The sequence below is a fragment of the Capra hircus genome, chromosome 1 (assembly GCF_001704415.2).
Source record: "Capra hircus breed San Clemente chromosome 1, ASM170441v1, whole genome shotgun sequence".
Lineage (NCBI taxonomy): Eukaryota > Metazoa > Chordata > Mammalia > Artiodactyla > Bovidae > Capra > Capra hircus.
This window is the reverse complement of record NC_030808.1, coordinates 114,037,424-114,060,068: the sequence shown is the minus strand read 5'-3', so window position 1 is coordinate 114,060,068 and position 22,645 is coordinate 114,037,424. Positions and strand designations below refer to the sequence as shown.

General features: G+C 40.0%; 1 protein-coding gene across 1 annotated transcript; it reads left to right on the top strand.

Moving 5' to 3' along the window:
* Positions 15,650-20,442, top strand: LOC102179815 (THO complex subunit 2). Its single transcript, XM_013965225.2, has 2 exons — positions 15,650-19,918; positions 20,000-20,442. Exons 1-2 carry the CDS (start codon positions 15,650-15,652, stop codon positions 20,423-20,425), a joined length of 4,695 nt encoding a protein of 1,564 aa, XP_013820679.2. The 3' UTR covers positions 20,426-20,442.

The window sequence follows — 22,645 nt, the reverse complement described above, 5'->3', positions numbered from 1 at the left end:
CATAACTAGGCTTTAGATGTAGATTTTCCATTTATTAGTAACTGTTCTCTATACTTTGAATCAAAATTTGTTCTTCTTTTTAACAATCAGCTCAAATTTGAAGCATAATTCACCATGCAAGCCTTCTAGGCTCTATTCCACACTGCAGTATAAGTTAAGGCCTTTCTAACAGCACCGTATTGAGGACTATTATTTGTATAGCTTAATTTTGTTGCGTAGGTTCACAATCAAGCTGTGATCTGCATGCTATCCAAGTGGGAGCTAGCTCATTTGAAAAGAACTAAGATCCAGTTGAGAACTGGCTGATAAATACACAAGATTTGCTTAACCAAGTAAAGTACTTATAGGGCAGCGATTACTTGTAAGAGTTTTATCCTTTATGTTTAATATTCATGAGTGCTGATCTATACATGAATTCTCTTAGTAAGCTCCCCCAAATACTAATTACATGAAAGTAGGGATATTGTATCTGCTATAGCTATTTTTTGACAGATTACATTGTAAGATGTTTGCCCAGAGTGAATGTTCTAACACCTACTCAGAGTTTCAGCAGAAGCAGTTCTTTTCCAAAAATTTAAGCTCTGATGAAAGCATCTTCCAGACATACGAAGCACAGTGCCTTGAAGAAATCCAATGAAACTCGCTTTGTTTTGGGAAATATTTACTGAATTGCACTGCACTAGAACTATTAGATGAGTTATAACAGGCTTGAACATCTGAAGAAATCTTTAGAGTAGATCTAATGCTTTTTTGAATTTCTAAGAAATTAGTTTTTCTTTTTTAAAAAATTCTTTTAGTTTCATTCATTTTCAGTGTAAATGTTCTGATTCATTTCTGTCTTGACAAGGGCTTGATGAAACATCTTTACTAATGTCATTTAAAATTGTGAACTTGTTCATCATCTGTGTATTTTAAGCTTTATAATCCAAATTAACTTTAACTTTGAAAAGCTGAAGTGGTAGTGAAAACTAATAGCTTCTTGTTTTAGTCTGAAATTTAGTAAGTAGGAAGGATAAGAAATTATTTTTCATACCACAATGATTGGCCATTCTCAATCACTATTGAAAATAGGACATGTAGAAACAGAGGGAGGAAATAAACTTCTAAATAAGAGCTAATGGGACTATGGAGATTAGTAGGATCCAGAATGTTTAACTGAGGTTAACAGGTTTCAGACTAATCCTTTCCCCCTAAATCAAAAGTGACTTTGACTTTGTGGGTAAACACCAATAGAAGTTTAGATATTAACAATATAAATGAATATAGCATGAAGAATTTCTAGATGAATGTGGAGGTTTTCTGCAGCAAGCTAACCACGGGTCTAAGAGTGTGATAAAATACTTTCACAAAAATAGGATCTCTGGCCCCCTGCAATATTTCAGCTAGCAATTTTAGAGGGCATGCTGTAGAAAGAAAAAAAATTTTTTTTCAGGATTAAAACTTAGGTTCAAGGATTCAATTTAATTGCCAATCTGACTTGGCAGTCTGTTAATAGGCCCAGTGGGAATGTTTTAAGAATTGAATGAGAGATACGAATGAACCTACTTACAAAGCAGAAAATGACTCATAGACCCAGAGAACTCATTTATGGTTGCTGGGGGATAACCATCAAGGACCTACTGGGAACTCTGCTCAATCTTATGTGGCAGCCTGGATGGGAGGGGAGTTTGTGGAAGAATGGATCCTTGTATATGTATAGCTGAGTCTCTCTGCTGTCCACCTGAAACTATTATAACATTGTCAATTGGCTACATCCTAATACAAAATAAAAAGTTCAAAAAATATACATAGGTAAGAAAAAGGTGGAGCCAAGGGAACAGAAAGAAAATACCAGCTGAAGAGAGAACCCAGAATTCAGGAATGGTGAGAGTGAAAGTCATTCAGTTGTGTTCGACTCGTTGTGACCCCATGGACTATACAGTCCATGGAATTCTCCAGGCCAGAATACTGGAGTGGGTAGCCTTTCCCTTCTCCAGGACATCTTCCCAACCCAGGGGTCAAACCCAGGTGTCCCACATTGCAGGCAGATTCTTTACCAACTGAGCCACAAGGGAAGCCCAGAGTAATGGTAATAGAAGCTTATCTTAAAAGCTCATTAATAATCTTATCAAAGCTCCTATTAAAAGGCTTTGTAGAATCTGCCCAAATTCTTACACAGAAAGGAGGAGGAAGGATGGAAATAAATTACAATTCACATGAAGCAACTGATTTAGACATGTGTTGGCTGATACCTATAATTACTATTTTAGATATTTGTTGTTGGTTACTTATTTTTTTAAAGCATGTATTCAACCAGATCATGAGCTCCTTATTGCAAAATTCAGGCTTAACTGAAAAAAGTAGGGAAAACCAATAAGATATTCAGATGTGACCAAATCAAATCCCTTATGATTATACAGTGGAGGTGATGAATAGACTCAAGAGATTAGATCTGGTAGACAGAGTGCCTGAAAAGCTATGGATGGAGGTTCATAATTTTGTTCAGGAGGCAGTGACCAAAACCATCCTAAAGAAAAAGAAATGAGAGATGGCCAAGTGGTTGTCTGAGGAGGCTTTACAAATATTAATAGCTGAGGAAAGAAGAGAAGTTAAAGGGTAGGGAAAAAGGAAAAGATATACCCAACTGAACCTAACCAGACCTAACAGAAGCATAAGATATTAAGAAGAGGTGGCAAGAATATACATAAGAACTGTACAAAAAATGGTCTTAATGATCCAGATAACCATGATGGTGTGGTCACTCACCTAGAGCCAGACATCCTGGAGTGTGAAGTCAAGTGGGCCTTAGGAAGCATTACAACCAACAACGCTAGTGGAGGTGATAGAATTTCAGCTGAGTTATTTCAAATCCTAAAAGATGATGCTGTGAAAGTGCTACACTCAAAGTGCTAGCAAATTTGGAAAACTCAGCAGTGGCCATAGGACTGGAAAAGTTTAGTTTTCATTCCAATTCCAAAGAAAGGCAATGCCAAAGAATGCAAACTACTACACAATGGCACTCATCTCACATGCTAGCAAGGTAATGCTCAAAATCCTTCAAGCCAGGCTTCAACAGTTCGTGAACCAAGAACTTCCAGATGTACAAGCTGGATTTAGAAAAGGCAGAGGAACCAGAGATCAAATTGCCAACCTCCATTGGATTAGAAAAAAACAAGGGAATTCCAGAAAAACATCTACTTCTGCTTCACTGTGCTAAAGCCTTTGACTGTGTGGATCACAACAAACTGTGAAAAATTTTTAAAGAGATGGGGATACCAGACCACCTTATCTGCCTCCTGAGAAACCTGTATGCAGGTCAAGGAGCAATAGTTAGAACTGGACATGAAACAGCAGACTGGTTCAAAACTGGGAAAGGAGTACATCAGAGCTGTACATTGTCACCTTGCTTATCTAACTACTATGCACAGTACATCATTAAAAATGCCAGGCTGGTTAAAACACACACTGGAATCAAGACTGCTGAGAGAAATATCAATAACCTTGGTTATGCATATGACACTACCCTAATGGCAGAAAGTGAAGAGGAACTAAAGAGGCTGTTGTTGAAGGTGAAAGGGGAGTGTGAAAAAGCTGGCTTAAAACTCAACATTCAAAAAACTAAGATGGTCCCATCACTTCATGACAAATCGATGTGAAAAAATAAAAATGGAAACAGTGAAAGATTTTATTTTCTTGGGCTCCAAAATCACTGTGGATGATGACTGCACCCATTAAATTAAAAGATGCTTGCTCCTTGGAAGAAAAGCTACGACAAACCTAGGTAGTATATTAAAAAGCAGAGACATCACTTTGCCAGCAAAGGTCCATATAACAAAATCTATTTTTTTTTTGAATCACATACATGTGACCCATTCATCACATGTATGGATGTGAGAGTTGGATTACAAAGAAGGCTGAGCACTGAAGAATTGATGCTTTTGAACTGTGGTGCTGGAGGACTCTTGAGAGTCCCTTGGGTTACAAGGAAATCTAACCAGTCAATCCTAAAGGAAATCAGTCCTGAATATTCATTGGAAGGACTGATGCTGAAGCTGACATTTCAATACTTTGACCACCTGATGCGAAGAGCTGACTCACTGGAAAAGACCCTGATGCTGGAAAAGATTAAAGGCAAAAGGAGAAGGGAGTGGCAGAGGATGGGATGGTTAGATAGCATCACTGACTCAATAGACATGAATCTGAGCTGACTCCAGGAGATAGTGGAGGACAGAGAGCCTGGTGTGCTCCAGTCCATGGAGTCAGACCTTACTTAGTGACTGAACAGCAACAGCATTCAATCCTGTTAGGTTAAATTGCATAAGTGAGGGGATGCGGTAGACCCTGTGATACCAGAGTGTCATTTATTGTTGTGACTTTCCCCTAGTGCTTTCCTGTGATCTAAATTCTGCGGCATATATGCAACAGTTAATGTTCCAGAGTGTGTGCCTGTGGCATTTGAGACATAATGTTTCAGGTTGTGGTATCTTATTTTCATCATGAATTTATACTTGTTCATCCATACCCACACACTCCCATCTCCCAAACTGGGGATCATTTCTCAAGGAACAGGTGACTTTTGTTGGCTTTTGTTTATAGTTTCTACTGACTTTAAGTACTTTTGATAATCTATTTTCACAAAGTTTCAATCTGAAGTCAGAGGCTCAGACAAAGACTCTACTGCCTAGAGACTAGGAGTCCTAATGAAATTTCCAGTCTGGTCCAAGGGAAAAAAAAATTGTTAGGGGCAAGAAAGGTAGGGCATATAGTGGGTCCTGTAATGAGCAGATGGCCTCTAGAGATAGAGCCCAAGAAATGTAATCAGCTTCCATCATTCACAGGATGTATACATATGAATTTACTCCTAATGGTCCTCTCCTTTTTTTTTTTTTTTTCTTACCTTTCTTACATGGCCTTTGTAGGCATTTTGGTGTGTGACTGCTACATTGTTGCTCTATTAAACAATGAACATAATTTGCACAATTTGCACAATTTGATGTTTAAATTATACCCCTCATTCATCACTCTGTAGTATAGTCATATAACTGAACACACTGTATCTAACTCTTATTTGACCCTCATCCACGTCCTCCTTCCATTGCCCCAAACTCATGGAGCCCTTGAACAATTTTAAATCCTGCTCTAACCCCTTTCCTGATGCAGGTCATTACCAGTGCAGGCAACTCAACAAAATAATGCTTTCGCTGTATATCACTGCCCTGTTTAAATGCCTACTGAGGTTCCCTGTTACTTATTAGATTTAGTCTATTTCTCTTTTTAAAATTTTAGCCCTCCTAATACATCTTTCTGGTACTTTCTCCTACCACTTCTGTATTTCTTTAACTGGGCTGATAATTAAAATCCCCTGGGAAATGTTTTGAAAGAGCACTTTTCCTGACCTGACCTCTAGAGCTTATGGTTTAAGTGACCTGGGGTGTGGACTGGAGGATAAGCGTTTCTCTTTAACTTGCTGCTGCTGCTGCTGCTAAGTCACTTCAGTTGTGTCCAACTCTGTGCGACCCCATAGACGGGGGCCCACTGTCTCTGGGATTCTCCAGGCAAGAACACTGGAGTGGGTTGCCATTTCCTTCTCCAATGCATGAAAGTGAAAAGCAAAAGTGAAGTTGCTCAGTCGTGCCTGACTCTTAGTGACCCCATGGACTGCAGCCTACCAGGCTCCTCCGTCCATGGGATTTCCCAGGTAAGAGTACTGGAGTGGGGTGCCATTGCCTTCTCCGCTCTTTGAGTGAGTGAAGAGTGAAGTCGCTCAGTCGTGTCCGATTCTTTGCGACCCCATAGGCTGTAGCCTACCATGCTCCTCTGTCCATGGGATTTTCCAGGCAATAGTACTGGAGTGGATTGCCATTTCCTTAACTTAGGTATTTCTAATTTGAAGCCAGGTTTGAAAGCCACTTATGCAAACTAGTGGTTCCAGACCAGGAGCATCTGCATGACCTGAGAACTTGCTAGAAATGCAAATTATTGGACCTCACCCCAGATCTCGTGAATCAGAAATCCTTGGGACGAAACCAGAAAACTGTATTTCAATAAGATTCTGACATATATCAAAGCTGTGCTGTCTAATGTGGTAGCTACCTGTGGTAATTGAGCACTTGAGATGTGGCTAGTCCAAATTGAGATGGACTATAATATCAAGAACACAATAAAATTTAAAGACCCAGTACAAAAAGAGAATATGAAAGTCATGTAAATGATATTCTAAATTAATAAAATGTTGAAATTATTTTGGGCAGGTTAAAGGAAATGTATTGTTACAATGAATTTTACCTATTTCATTTTTTTAATGTGCCTGCTAGAAATTACATATATGGCTTGCATTGGGCTTCCTGGGTGGCACAGTGGTAAAGAATCTGCCTGCCAAATGGAGGAAACACAGGTTCCTGGGTGGGGAAGATCCCCTGGAGAAGGAAATGGCAACCCACTCCAGTATTCTTGCCTGTGAAATCCCATGGACAGAGGAGCCTGGAGGGTACAGTCCATGGGGTCACAAAGAATTAGACATGACCGAGTGCACGATTGCATACACACATAAACACACACACATTTCTCTCGGACAACACTGACTTAAAATTTGAGAGCCACTAATCTATGCCATCATTATTTTCCTACACAGAATTTTTTCAAAGTGGTTTAACCGAAACACAGACTGGATTTTTGACTCCACACCTTTGCCCCTTTCATGTATCATTTCCATCATTAGACAGTCCTTCCTACCCCTCCATGCTTGAACCATTCTGGCTGATTCTTCCAGGCTGAGCTTTTCATGTCTTTTTACTTCAAAAGTATCTCCTGGCTACTCTATCTCCTGTCCTATGATAACTCTCTTTCTCTATTTTTGTAGTTCCTAATTCCAGAAAGTAAGGGAGATTCATACTGGAGAACTCATAGAAAGGGGACAGCTGTCTCAAGCTTCAAGGATGGTAGAATCACTAAAAGGTGTAAGAGGAGGGTACCAGGCTGTCATACTGAGGTGGTGAGGTCTGGAGTTCCTAAGTGGCAGAGCCCAGTCCCCTTTATTTGTATCCTCCATATTTCAGGTTGGGCTTCCCAGGTGGATCAGTGGGTAAAGAATCCACCTGTAATACAGGAGATGTGGGAGATGCAGGTTTGATCTCTGGGTTGGGAAGATTCCCTGGAGGAGGAAATGGCAACCCATTCCAGTATTCTTGCCTGGGTAATCCCGTGGACAGAGGAACCTGGCAAGCTACAGTCCATAGGGTTGCAAAGAGTCAGACACAGACTAAAGTGACAGAGCACACACACACACACTCATGCACATAGCACAGGTCAATTTGTGTCCCACAAGGCAGAAGCCCGGTAGATATATGTGGCTGATGAAGGTGATGGACTTTAGAAGCCAGAGTGAGGGAAGGACAGCTTCTGGAAAACTGGATAAAAGCCATAGGATCCAAGAATGAGGCTTCTTTTTGAAAGAAAAAAAAAAATCTCTTTGTGTTCCCATTTAATGAGATGGTAACAAAATTCATGGGTTAATTGGTTTCAGTAACTTGTAGAAATCAAGCCATGTATTTGGGGCTTTTATGATTATGGGAATAGGGGTGCCAGCAGAGAGAACATTTAAGTAATACTTTAGGGGCTTTTTCTTATGTTTCCCATGTTCTATTCTATATCAGGTACAATTTTACTTAAAGGGTGTAAGAGAGACTAGATGACCTCAAAATATGACTTTCTGCTCAAAACTCTACTCCCTACACCATGTAAGGCAGACCCATGTCCCTTTTCTAGTCTATTTAAAATCCCACAACACTCTCTTCTTGGCAGCTTTTTTCTACTGATACTTCTTCAGCATTCTCTTTCATGTCATTTCCTACCATTGTGTAACATTAAGATGAAAGAAAGAATGATGATGTTAGGGATGTGAAAGGGGAGATCCTAAAGCAGAAAAATTAAAAAGCTAACCATGTTTCTTCCTATATGGAACTTGTTTGCTAACCCTCAGTCCACTCTAGTACATGAATTTATTTTATTCTTTCTATAATCATGCAATTTTAGAAAGCTAATGTTTAATATTCCTCAGAAAGAACCATTTAAACTCTCAGATGCTTTAACAGTTGCTTCAAGTTCTTCAGAAAGTTCTTGCATGAAAACATGAATTTGATCTTTGAAAGGCTCCTCAGGGAAACAAGTAGTAATGCTTGAATTGATTAGAACTTTCTGCCTCCAGAATCCTTTAATTCTCATTAATAAGGAAGAAAAATAGCTATTAGCAAATACTTTCTAAGACTCAAATAGTGATGTTTTATATTCAATCAAGATATATGAGTCCCAAGACAATGAAGCACCTAGGTATGATATTATCAAGTTATAAATTACCCATTTCTCATCACCACCTGAAAAAAATTGTTGTTTTTTTTTTTTAAATGAACCTACTTGCAAAAGAACCTGTAAAATATCACCAGCCAAGCATGAGACTGGGATAAAGCATTTCATCAAAATGTCTATAGATCATTTCTCTAAAGTGTAAATGAGTATCTTGCAAGTTATCACATAGTGCACATTTTCAGAGTCACTTTGGGGAGAAATGTGATAGCATATTTTTTTATGAAAAGAGGCAATGTGATCAATAAAATAAAAGGGCAGATTTGAAATGCAGAAATCAATTTTAATTGAGGAATGAATGACAAAAATAGGTTATTTAGTTTCCAAAACCTGTGTGCTGTCTTGGTCTATTTTATTTTGTTATATCTTTTTTTTTTTTTACCCAACTGCCCTTTTGATTTCCATTCCCCAGGAACCCTCTATGCTATTGCTAAAGCTGTGTTGCTGATATAGGTTTTCAAGATCAGGAATGGTTCTAACAATTCTCTTTTCTTTCCCAAAGATGACTGACATCTTTTCTCCCTGCCACCCCTCTCCCCAACCAATTTCCTATAAATAGAATTTTACTCCTTTAGAAAGTAGCAAAGGTAAGAATTTAGAGGGGATACCTGTATATCCTCAGAATATTCACTAGAAATTAATAATAAGCACTGTACTCATAAATCTACTTCCTTATGCAGAGCAACCTTTGGGGTTGCAAATTGGCTCTGCATCCCCCAGGTTTTGTTTGGGTAGCTGCCTCTTCAGAGACTCCATGTCTTAACCAGCTTTCCTTATGCAAATCCAAAGATTCACTAAATGTGGAGAATCTTATATCTAAACACTCTGCCCTCAAATAATGGCCCTCACCTTCCTAACAGTAGCTGCTCTCAGTTTCTCTAGTGGGTGCCCAGTTAATGTGTTGACTTTGAGTCTATTTCTCAAATTTCTCCTGCCCTGGTTTGAATGGCAAGGAATGACCTTCCTCAGGCTGTGGGTAGGTTCATTCATCCAATGGGAGGCAAGAGTGGGGTCAGAGGAAGGAAGATGGCAGTGATGTTTTCCCTCTTTTTTATTTTTTCTTTTGATTTTCATGGCATTTATGGCAGCACCAGGTGGTGCTGGAGGTAAAGAATCTGCTTGTCAATGCACAAAACATAAGACACGTGGGTTTGATTCCTGGTTCCAGAAGAACCCTTGGAGGAGGGCATGGCAGTCCACTCCGGTATTCTTGGCTGGAAAATCCCATGGACAGAGGAACCATGGGCTACCATCCATAGGGTCACAAACAGTCAGACATGACTGAAGCAACTTAGCACACATGCCTGCGTGGCAGCATCTCTTTCCTAGTTCTGACTTCTGCCAGGCAGCTCCTCTTCCTATGGTCCCAGCTCCTTCTGGTTAATGTCTGCCGTGTCTGCATCCCACAAAACATCCTGGCTGTGGGCTCTTATATCATTTCTGCTTCCCTCCAGGCCTAGGAATGATAGCTTCTTTCTGCTTTTGCCAAACTCTGGGTGGCCTCACCATCCACTCATAGGTGTCTCTGTTTTTTCACCAGCTGTTTCAGGAGATAGTGCAGCTCCTTCTAGGTCTCCTTACTGGCCTGAGGTACCCATTGCCCTGCTACTATGAGTTTTGACTGCTGAGAGTTCAAAGCCAGCCTCCTTCTCTGAGACGTGTCTGATGGAGTTGACAGAGCCGCCGCAGCCAGTGCTGATGGTTATGAAATGCTGACCCTCTTTTGTCAAGGGAGGGACAATTCTTCTGCAGGGTTTATGACCTAGAGACCACTCCCTGTGGATCAGGCCAAGGCTGCGCATGGCTTGAGTCCCATGTTCGCTTGGTTCTTCTTCTTTATCCTGATTTGCTCTCTCCTTCACTTTTCTTAAAGAGCACACCTTTAGAAAAATCACATGTGCTCAAATCCTTGTCCCAAGCTGTCATTTATTGGTGACCCAAATTGAGGAAGCAGTGTAATTAAACCCCTCTGTTTGGAAGTCTTAGAGTAGTTTGTGTTTTTCTGACTGTGTCCTGAATGATACAGAAAGCTTAAAGTAACTCTCAGCATTTCACTTGCAAAAAAATAAGCACAATGATAACATCTGTTTGGGTATTATAATACAAAAGCAATCTCATGCCCACTACTTATTTGATTGTCCTCACCCTTCTCTGAGGTAGAGTTCCACCTCATTGTCTCCCTTTAATCTCAGTGGTTTTCTTTTAGTTTCTTTAATACAGTGTATTTCTTCCTACCTCAGATAAGTTTCCAAATGCTGTTACTTTTTCTGGAATGGGGTAAGGGATATTACGTGAAATGTCTATGTGATATCTCATCCAGGAGATAAAACTGGGTTATAAAGATTTTCTGAGACCCAGGATAGTGAGTTTTCTGTTGCCCCACATCCTTCTAATTAGGAAGCAACCAGGCAGAAAATACTTTTTAAAGAGGAAATTAACACAATAAAGTAAAGAGATCTTTCAGGTTATACTGCTAACTTCCTGTTTTGCATCGAGAAGTAAGTTATCTCTCCTTGATACTTATTTAGAGACCTTAGATCTTTCTGACAAGAAGAGCATGGGCCAAGATAAAACTTGGCCTCCCAGAGAGAATTCTCACTGGCATCTTTACCTTCTCCTCCAGGCAAGGGAATGTACCAACCAGTGTAATTCTGAGGATCCCTGAGACGTGAGCTACTGGGTGGTGATCATCCTTCCGCTGAGGACCACTTCCTTCCTCTCCACCCCAACTTGCACCATCATTCTGCCTACTCTCAGCTGTAAATGGATGAGTTCTCTGATGCCCTCGCCCCTTCATGGTGCTTTGATCTCTGTAACTCCACTGGCTTTCACATTCACTTGCTCTTATCATGACTTGGAAGTCTCCTCCTTTGAAACATGAAGCTTCATTAACTTGCCATCAAAGAACAATCTCATATTTTTCCAGCTCTTACTCCATCACCCTAGCATACGCATTAGTCTCATCAAATTAAATTTACTTGATTTATTTTTTCCAATATCTCAGCTGTCACCTTCACTTTGTTCCTGACTTTGCTTAGAATCTATAATCTCTGATGTTCGGCTACAAAGAGCACAGTAATCTACTGAACTGTTCTCTTGCCAGTATCCTCAGCTCCCATACTCCCTTTCTATCTTCACCACTATGGCAGTATTCCAGCCTAGACATCTACAATTTTCTCTTCTCAGCTCCTATAACCAGATGAATAAGTACTACTGAGGAAGCCAAAATTCACCTTGGCACTATTTCTATCTATGAAAAGATAGAAATCTATTTCAGTTGGACTATTGAAATCATTAAGTATGAAATTACTAAAACTTACATATTCTCACACATCATTCCAGTCTGATGATGATCTGTCCCTTCCCGTTCAAAGACAAATGAGCCCAGGCAAGATATTCCCTCCCATGAGTTTACTGAGAATACGTATAATGCTTTATCCCTATTTCATCAATATTAGAACCTGGAGCATGATAGGTAGTCAATAAGTATTCTATTTAATGACTCACTCTCTTTCCTGTATTTTTCTGTAGCTTGTATCATATTGATGTCTATCTACCTTACTAAACAGTGAGTTCCTTGAGGACAGGAATTGTTTCTTAGTCATTTTTTATCCCTTATACCAGGCAATGTCTGAAACATAGTAGGTGTGAGTGAACAAGGGGAAAGGAAATGAATACCTTAGTGACATAGTCATTTTTGTGCAATTAAACTGTTAATAAATGGATGTCTAAATGAGGAAATTAGTTACAAGTCTAAGTGTACAGCTACGATAATGCAATAAATTCTAACTTGCTTTATTACCAAGTGAATTTAGATAATTATTTCCATCTCAAACTCAAGTCAGTTTATTTTAAAAAAACTAATTAGATGATTTTTAGCCTGAGAATGGATGATCGGAGAGTCCCACATTTTCTATTGCCTGGGTTCCCTTTAACACAACTTGACTGATCTGAAGACAACTGTGCACAGACCTAAGTTCTTGTTTTGAAATCTACTCTTTCTTCTTCTCTTTGGTTATTTAGTTTAGCTGCTTATACAGTTTCTTTGGGATGCTTTGTGTTTTTTTCCTTTTCTATTATCATAATAGAAATCATCAAAGAGTTAAAACTAGTACTTCCTAATCCACTATTTCAAGTCTATTTATTGCCGGCCATTGTCTAATCATGGCAAACATATGCACCAACATGATATAGAGAATAAAATTAAGATTATGCAACACTTACAGTTGCCTACAGAATACACAACTAAAGTTGTATACAGACTTTTCAGGCCCTTTCTGGATTTAAATAAGCCACAATCAAACCTCCAGATGGTGCATTTGCTTATCTGAGGTCTCCATACTGACCACTCAGTAAATGTTCAGAAATCTGACTTTTTGTTTTTAACTGCCAAAGAATCTCACCATGAACTCTTACTTTACCACAAGGCTTCAGGAAAGTCAGATGAGAACAAGCTTTCCTTTCCTCTTACAAAATTCAAATTTCTGGTGACTTATGAAATAAGAAACCATGCTTTAGCACAAGGGCACTTGATAATTCCCCAACACAGTCCATCCTTGATTATCCAGGGGTGTTAAGTTATGTACTTCTGAGTTTTCTGTAGTTTATAATTCTAGGTTGAATCTTCCCTTTTGCCATCAGTTCAGTTCAGTCGCTCAGTCATGTCTGACTCTTTGTGACCCCATGAATCGCAGCACGCCAGGCCTCCCTGTTCATCACCATCTCCCGGAGTGCACTCAGACTCACGTCCATCGAGTCCGTGATGCCATCCAGCCATCTCATCCTCGGTCGTCCCCTTCTCCTCCTGCCCCCAATCCCTCCCAGCATCAGAGGTTTTTCCAATGAGTCAACTCTTCTCATGAGGTGGCCAAAGTACTGGAGTTTCAGCTTTAGCATCATTCCTTCCAAAGAAATCCCAGGGTTGATCTCCTTCAGAATGGACTGGTTGGATCTCCTTGCCATACATAGCTTTAGATTATCTTTCCTTATATCATTTGTGTGTGGTTAAGAGCTTACAAGCTTTAACAACATTAATCTATCTAATACGTTGCCCCCAAATCACATAGGACTCTCAAAACCAAAAGTAAAGTGTCTGGTGCATGGCCCAGATTCCCCTTCCAGACAGAAACTCTCATTTTCCTAACCTCCAGGGCTGTGAGAGGCCTGAGAGCTCTCCCAGCAGTCTCTCCCCGAGAATTGCCCTTAAGTGAAAAGACCTGCTTTTCCCAATATTCTAAGCAATACACATCCAATGACTCTTAAATATAGGAAGTTACAAAACTAACCTCTGATCCCCTTTCTTCACCTCCCCCATATACTACTGGGGTGAGTATTCCAGTTTCAGAGCTCCCCATGTGATCAGCTGAGACTTCCTTTGCAACTGTTATCAGTTTAATTTCTCCCTCAACCCGACCCTGTTTCCTTCACTTCCTTGTGGGTGTTAGTTATAGGAGTTTCTCCAAAAACCCACCTGGATGCAATGGGATTCAACCTACGGTTGTTAATGTCAGGAGTCATCCTAGAAAGGAGACTGAAGATTTTGGAGTTGGGTCACCTACCAGTTGGCTGGTAGATTATGGGTACCCTGGCCTGCTGTAGTGGCGAAACTGTTAAACTTTCAAGGTGGTAAACTTGGAGGGGAATAGGGACTGTCCCAGGTATTATAAATTTCAGGAAGGAACAGTAATATTAAGAAAAGGGGAATCAAATGATTCATTCTAGTAATGCCTTTGTTGTGCCGTGTTTGCTCAGTTGCGTAGTCATGTCTAACTCTGCAACTCCATGGACTGTAGCCTGCCAGGCACCTCTGTCCATGGGATTTTTTTCCTAGCAAGAATACTGGAGTGGGTTGCCATTCCCTGCTCCAGGGGATCTTCCCATCCAGGGACTGATCTGCATCTCTGTGTCTCCAGCATTGGCAGGCAGATTTTTTTTTTTTTAATCACTGTATCACCTGGGAGGTCCTTGGTGCCTTTAAAAGGTAGCAGAATATGTCACTCCAAAATACAATTGCAAAAGTTCAGCGCATGCCACCCTAAAATATGCCACTTTGGTATATTGATTATTTTGAGCTGTAGGTACTTGAAAAACAGCAAATGCAGGAAGAGGTTTTCTCTGAACTCCCTTTTTTGCCTAAAGACAGATCCTCCAAAAGAGACTTGACTGTCATAGATCCCCTCCCTGGGAACTGCATCAGTCAGGGGAGATTGACTCATCAAAGGAGAGAAGAATAGAAGGTGACAACCTGACAAACATTGTCACAGACTATCATACCTACCATCTAGTCTTTTTTTTTTTTTTTAGTTTTTTATTTTTTTAATTTTAAAATCTTTAATTCTTACATGCATTCCTAAACATCTAGTCTTCAGAAAAGGCCCACTCATCCTAAAAATTATTTATTCTTCCCTAAGAATCCCATATTCCCCTCCCCTTTCTATTAAGATGGTGGTTGTTGTTTAGTCACTTAGTCATATCTGATTCTTTGCGACCCCACTGTCTATAACCTACCAGCCTCCTTTGTTCTTGGGATTTCCTAGGCAAGAATAATCGGTATCCATTTTCTCCTCCAGGGATCCTCCCGGCCTGCAGCCTGAATCTGCATCTCCTGCATTGGCAGACAGATTCTTTACTGCTAAGCCACCAGGGAAACCAGTAAAGATGGTATTTAACTCTAAAATTTAAGCTACCTTGGAAAATTACTCATTTTTCCCTGAGTATCTCCCATGTATACCATGAAGTATGCATGTTAAACTTTTGATTGTTTTTCTTTTGTTAATCTTACTACAGAAGTCTCAGCAAAAATTCAATAGGGTAAAGGAAAATGAATATATTCTCCATACTCATTAGAGAATAATAATAAAGGCTGAGAGTGATTAATACTTAATTTAGGGAAAAATATGAAAGTTAGATGGTTTACTGGGTGGCTATATATATATTTGCCTCCTGCTGTGAAAGGGCAGAAAAACTTGCAGAGTTAATTCTAAAGGTAGTGGATCTCTGGACAAAGTTGCATTCTCCACTTCTACCAGGCAACTCTACTTACTAACGTCAGAGTTTGTTGGTTAGGCAGGAGTGAGAGACCCCGAGATCTGTGATGGTGATATTTGAGTTTACACACTAAAAAACATGGCCTAGATTTTTTCTGGACAATCTGGTTATTCATCAACGGCTCAATTCTCCCCATTGAAAATTTTTCATTCCCCCTTTGCTTGAGCAGTCTCCGGAGCAATCGGCCTGCAGAGACAGGCACCGCCATGCTGCGGACCGGCGCCGTACAACTTCCGGTTCCGCCTCTGTTACTAGTGAGGGGAAGATGGCGGCCGCAACTGTGGTGATTCCCGTAGAGTGGATAAAGAACTGGGAGAAATCAGGGAGAGGCGAATTTTTACGTTTATGCCGGATCCTCAGTGAAAATAAAAGCCACGATAGTTCAACTTATAGAGATTTCCAGCAAGCTCTTTATGAATTATCATACCATGTCATTAAAGGAAATCTAAAGCATGAACAGGCATCTAATGTTCTTAGTGACATTAGTGAATTTCGTGAGGATATGCCCTCCATTCTTGCTGATGTATTCTGCATATTAGATATTGAGACAAATTGTTTAGAAGAAAAAAGCAAAGGAGACTATTTTACACGATTGGTATTAGCATGTTTGTATTTAGTTTCAGACACAGTTCTAAAGGAACGCTTGGATCCAGAAACATTGGAATCGTTAGGGCTTATCAAACAATCACAGCAATTCAATCAAAAGTCAGTTAAAATCAAGACAAAACTCTTTTATAAGCAGCAAAAATTTAATTTGTTAAGAGAAGAAAATGAAGGTTATGCCAAGCTGATTGCTGAACTGGGGCAAGATTTATCTGGAAATATTACTAGTGATTTCATCTTAGAAAATATAAAATCTTTAATAGGATGCTTTAATCTGGATCCCAATAGAGTTCTGGATGTCATTTTAGAAGTGTTTGAATGCAGGCCAGAACACGATGACTTCTTTATATCTTTATTAGAATCTTACATGAGTATGTGTGAACCGCAAACACTGTGTCATATTCTTGGGTTCAAATTCAAGTTTTATCAGGAACCAATTGGAGAGACTCCTTCATCTTTATACAGAGTTGCAGCAGTACTTCTACAGTTTAACCTTATTGATTTAGATGATCTTTATGTACATCTTCTTCCAGCTGATAATTGCATTATGGATGAACACAAACAAGAAATTGTAGAAGCTAAGCAGATCGTTAGAAAACTTACAATGGTTGTATTGTCTTCTGATAAAATTGACGAGAGAGAGAAAGAAAAGGAAAAAGAGGAAAAAGTGGAGAAACCACCTGACAATCAAAAACTTGGTTTGTTGGAAGCCTTGTTAAAGATTGGGGATTGGCAGCATGCGCAGAGCATTATGGATCAGATGCCGCCATACTACGCAGCTTCACATAAACTAATAGCCCTTGCTATTTGCAAGCTTATTCATATAACTATCGAGCCTCTCTACCGAAGAGTTGGTGTTCCTAAAGGCGCTAAAGGCTCACCTGTTAGTGCTTTGCAAAATAAGAGAGCACCAAAACAAGCAGAGAGCTTTGAAGATTTGAGGAGAGACGTCTTCAATATGTTCTGTTACCTTGGTCCCCACCTTTCTCACGATCCCATTTTATTCGCAAAAGTGGTACGGATAGGCAAGTCGTTTATGAAGGAGTTTCAGTCTGATGGAAGCAAACAAGATAAAGAGAAAACGGAAGTTATCCTTAGCTGTTTGCTTAGCATTACTGACCAGGTATTACTTCCATCTCTTTCTTTGATGGACTGCAATGCTTGTATGTCTGAGGAACTATGGGGAATGTTTAAAATATTTCCATACCAGCATAGATATCGTCTGTATGGCCAGTGGAAGAATGAAACTTACAACAGTCATGCACTTTTAGTAAAAGTTAAAGCTCAAACAATAGACAGAGCCAAATATATCATGAAGCGTCTAACCAAGGAAAATGTGAAGCCTTCTGGAAGACAAATTGGGAAGTTGAGCCACAGCAATCCAACCATTTTGTTTGATTATATCTTGTCACAAATACAGAAGTATGATAACTTGATAACACCTGTAATCGATTCATTGAAATACCTCACTTCGTTGAATTATGATGTCTTGGCCTATTGTATCATTGAAGCTTTAGCTAATCCAGAAAAGGAGAAAATGAAACATGACGACACAACAATCTCAAGTTGGCTTCAGAGTCTGGCTAGTTTCTGTGGTGCAGTTTTTCGTAAATATCCAATTGATCTTGCTGGTCTTCTTCAGTATGTGGCTAATCAGCTAAAGGCAGGCAAAAGTTTTGACCTGCTTATACTGAAAGAAGTGATACAAAAAATGGCAGGAATAGAAATTACAGAAGAAATGACAATGGAGCAACTAGAAGCCATGACTGGTGGAGAGCAACTAAAAGCTGAGGGTGGTTATTTTGGCCAGATAAGAAACACTAAAAAATCCTCCCAGAGATTAAAGGATGCACTATTAGACCATGATCTTGCTCTTCCTCTCTGCTTGCTTATGGCTCAGCAGAGGAATGGGATAATCTTTCAGGAAGGTGGAGAGAAACATTTAAAACTTGTGGGAAAACTCTATGATCAGTGCCATGATACCCTGGTACAATTTGGTGGGTTTTTAGCATCTAATCTAAGCACAGAAGATTATATAAAGCAAGTGCCTTCAATTGATGTGCTCTGTAATGAATTTCACACACCTCATGATGCAGCATTTTTCCTGTCTAGGCCAATGTATGCACACCATATTTCATCGAAGTATGATGAACTTAAAAAATCAGAGAAGGGAAGTAAACAGCAGCATAAAGTTCATAAGTACATCACATCATGTGAAATGGTGATGGCTCCTGTTCATGAAGCAGTGGTTTCCTTACACGTTTCCAAAGTCTGGGATGACATCAGCCCTCAATTCTGTGCCACATTCTGGTCATTGACAATGTATGACCTTGCAGTTCCACATACCAGCTATGAACGGGAAGTCAATAAACTTAAAATCCAGATGAAAGCAATTGATGACAATCAGGAAATGCCTCCAAATAAAAAGAAAAAAGAGAAGGAGCGATGTACTGCCCTTCAGGACAAGCTTCTCGAAGAAGAAAAGAAACAGATGGAACATGTACAGCGAGTTCTGCAGAGACTGAAACTGGAAAAGGACAACTGGCTTTTAGCAAAATCTACCAAAAATGAGACCATCACAAAATTTCTACAGTTGTGTATATTTCCTCGATGTATTTTTTCCGCAATTGATGCTGTTTACTGTGCTCGTTTTGTTGAATTGGTACATCAACAGAAAACTCCAAATTTTTCCACACTTCTTTGCTATGATCGCGTTTTCTCTGATATAATTTACACAGTCGCAAGCTGTACTGAAAACGAAGCTAGTCGATATGGGAGATTCCTTTGCTGCATGTTAGAGACTGTGACCAGGTGGCACAGTGATAGAGCCATATATGAAAAGGAATGTGGAAATTATCCAGGATTCCTTACTATATTACGAGCAACTGGATTTGATGGTGGAAATAAAGCTGATCAATTAGACTATGAAAATTTTCGACATGTTGTACACAAATGGCATTACAAACTAACCAAGGCATCAGTACATTGCCTTGAAACAGGCGAATATACTCACATCAGGAATATCTTGATTGTGCTAACAAAAATACTTCCTTGGTACCCCAAAGTTTTGAATCTGGGTCAGGCTTTGGAAAGAAGAGTGCATAAAATCTGCCAAGAGGAAAAAGAGAAGAGGCCAGATCTATATGCATTGGCTATGGGCTACTCTGGGCAGTTGAAAAGTAGAAAGTCATACATGATACCTGAAAATGAGTTTCATCACAAAGACCCCCCTCTGAGGAATGCAGTTGCCAGTGTACAAAATGGGCCTGGTGGTGGGCCTTCTTCTTCGTTGATCAGAAGTGTATCTAAGTTGGACGAAAGCAGTATCGAGGACACTGATAAATCGAGGGAGAGATCTCAGTGTCGTGTGAAAGCTGTTAATAAAGCTTCTAGTGCCGCACCAAAAGGGAATTCAAGTAATGGAAATAGTGGCTCTAACAGCAGCAAAGCTGTTAAAGAAAATGACAAAGAGAAAGGAAAAGAGAAAGAAAAAGAGAAAAAAGAAAAGACTCCAGCTACTACTCCAGAGGCCCGAGTACTTGGTAAAGATAGTAAAGAAAAACCAAAGGAAGAACGGCCAAATAAAGATGAAAAAGCAAGAGAGATGAAGGAAAGAACACCTAAATCTGACAAAGAGAAAGAAAAATTCAAGAAGGAAGAAAAAGCTAAAGATGAAAAATTCAAGACCACTGTCCCGAATGTAGAATCAAAGTCAACTCAAGAAAAGGAAAGAGAGAAGGAGCTGTCCAGAGAACGAGATATAGCAAAGGAAATGAAATCAAAGGAAAATGTTAAAGGAGGAGAGAAAACACCAGTTTCTGGGTCCTTGAAGTCACCTGTTCCCCGATCAGATATTGCAGAGCCTGAAAGGGAACAGAAACATCGCAAAATTGATACCCATCCTTCTCCATCACATTCCTCAACAGTAAAGGTTACAGCCATACTTCCCAAAGTTCCTCTGGGTTCTGAGAACTATGCCAGCTCACCTGTCATCTCCATTCATTGTCTACAGGACAGTCTCATCGAACTCAAGGAGTCTTCAGCAAAGCTCTACATTAATCATACTCCTCTACCACTGTCCAAGAATAAGGAGAGAGAAACGGACAAGAAAGATTTGGACAAGTCAAGGGAAAGATCCAGAGAAAGAGAAAAAAAAGATGAAAAGGACAGGAAAGAGCGGAAAAGGGATCACTCAAACAATGACCGAGAAGTGCCACCAGACTTAACCAAGAGGCGGAAAGAGGAAAATGGAACAATGGGGGTTTCAAAACACAAAAGTGGAAGTCCATGTGAGTCTCCTTATCCAAATGAGAGAGACAAGGAAAAAAATAAGTCAAAATCTTCAGGCAAAGAAAAAGGTGGCAACTCATTTAAATCTGAAAAGATGGATAAAATCTCCTCTGGTGGCAAAAAGGGTGTGGACAGACCCCTAAGCTGAAGGTCTCCCAGAGAAGGATGCCAAAGCTCCATGCATCACTCTCAGAATGATGTCTCCCATGATTGAGAGCTTCTGGTGCTTTAAATCAGAAGATGTATACACACCACCATCCTCTTGATGAGACATTCCAAAGTCATTGGTTTTCAGAACATTATTTTCACCTCCAGGCAGTTTCTTGCAGCAAGGTCCTGGTGTATACAATTTTTACCTGAGATTTGCCATCCAGAAGCAGCATCTAATAAAAATTTCACTAACTGTTTTAAGTCATCCTTCTTTCTCAGAAAGGAGAGGACATCACGTCCTGGAACAAGTCCCTTAATTTTGTAGGTAGGCTGTATTTGTGTGCTAACTTTTATGAGTTTTACAATATTGGTATGATTTTATTGCTTGAGAATTTTGGTTTCTTGTAAAACTTTTAATTTCAGTTCCTGGGAAAGATGATCTTCATATGTTCTAACAGTGATACCAGTTTTATCTCTTAATGTGTCCCTAAATGTGTCATCAAAATTTCCCTTGCCCAGTAATTATGACAGCTTCATGACTGAGACAGAGAAGGTAGTGGCAACCCACTCCAGTACTTTTTCTTGGAAAATCCCATGGTTGGAGGAGCCTGGTGGGCTGCAGTCCATGGGGTCACTAAGAGTTGGACATGACTCAGTGACTTCACTTTCACTTTGCTTGAGAAACAATTCGAAAGTCATTGTTTGGCAAAGAAATATGCAGCTTCCTCCCTTACAATCTGTCTACACCTTTTCTCTTGGCCACCAGTCAACAAAAACTACAGTCAAGAGACAAGATGATCTTGTCTGGGAAGTGCTGGGCTTGTTAAGGGAGGGAAGAGAGTGTCATAGGACTTAGGAAACATACTATCAGGAACTGGTGGGTATAGTATTGACTTGGATGTGACCCAGGACATAATATGCTGGCCAGGACCCTGGGAATCAGTGCCAGGAGGCTTGTGGGTTTTTAGAATCCTGGAAAAAAGGATGACCCTTACTAATTAAGCTAGAAATTCCAAACTGCCATGCGAACAGTAGAGATCAAAAGGCTTAGAGAAGTGTGAGTGCACAGGAATAGATATGTTATATAAGGTCCAAATGTTTAGCAGCTGACTAAGTTCTGTGGGAGGGCCCAGAGAACACACTATTTACCAATATGATAAGAAATGCACCAGTGAGAGGAACCCCAGTATCACTGAATAACTTAGGGTCTTTCAGGAAAAGATCAGTGTTCCTGGTAGGTTTCCTCATAGCAATAGGGTTGATAGGACCAGAAGATTAAAAAAAACAGGCGGTGGCATTTAACAGTCAGAAACAATGTGGGTACAATCATCATGATGGAGTGGCACCAGGGGGCTTGATTAACAAACTGTGGAGATGATTAATGAAACATTCGTAACTAGGGCTGTGCTGTACTTAGACATTTAGTCATGTGAGACTTTTTGCAACCCCATGGACTGTAGCCTGCCAGGCTCCTCTGCTCCTCTGTCCATGGGGATTCTCTAGGCAAGAATATTGGAGTGGGTTGTCATGCCCTCCTCCATGGGGTCATCCTGAACCAGGGATTGAGCCCAGGTCTCCCAAGGAGGCAGGCAGAATCTTTACCATCTGAGCCAACAGAGATGGGCCAACAGAAACTATTCAATGTATACAATCTGAAGAAATCAAAGTTAAATGATCAGGAGCTTGAGGACGCTGTCCTAACATAAGTTCACAGTTATTTGCCATTTTCAAACTCAGCCAGTTTTCTGACCCAGAAGTCGCTGGTGAAAGTAGAGGCTGGGTCCCCATAAGGAAGTGCCTTGAATTGCTGCTGCAAGTAGACATGGTGATGATTCTTCTGGTTCTTTGTCAAAAGGACATGATGCTTTACGTGGGTAAACTTATACTATGAGAAAGAGAAAATCCAGACATTGTAATGATTCTTGAACATGGGGTTTGAGTTAATATTAATACCGAGGGACCTCAAGTACCATTACAGCTCTTGTGTTAGAGTAGGGGCATAGAGGAGCCCAGTAATAAGTGGAGTCCTATCACAGGTCTGGTTTACAGTAGGTCCCTTTTTCTATACACCCACCTATGGGTGATGTCACCAGTTCCCCAAATGTATAATTGGAATGGACGCACAAAGGAATTGTAAGAACCCTAATACTAGACCTGTAGAATAACAGTTATTTAATTGGGAAGGTCAAGTGAAAGCTGCTGAAATTGCCCACATCTG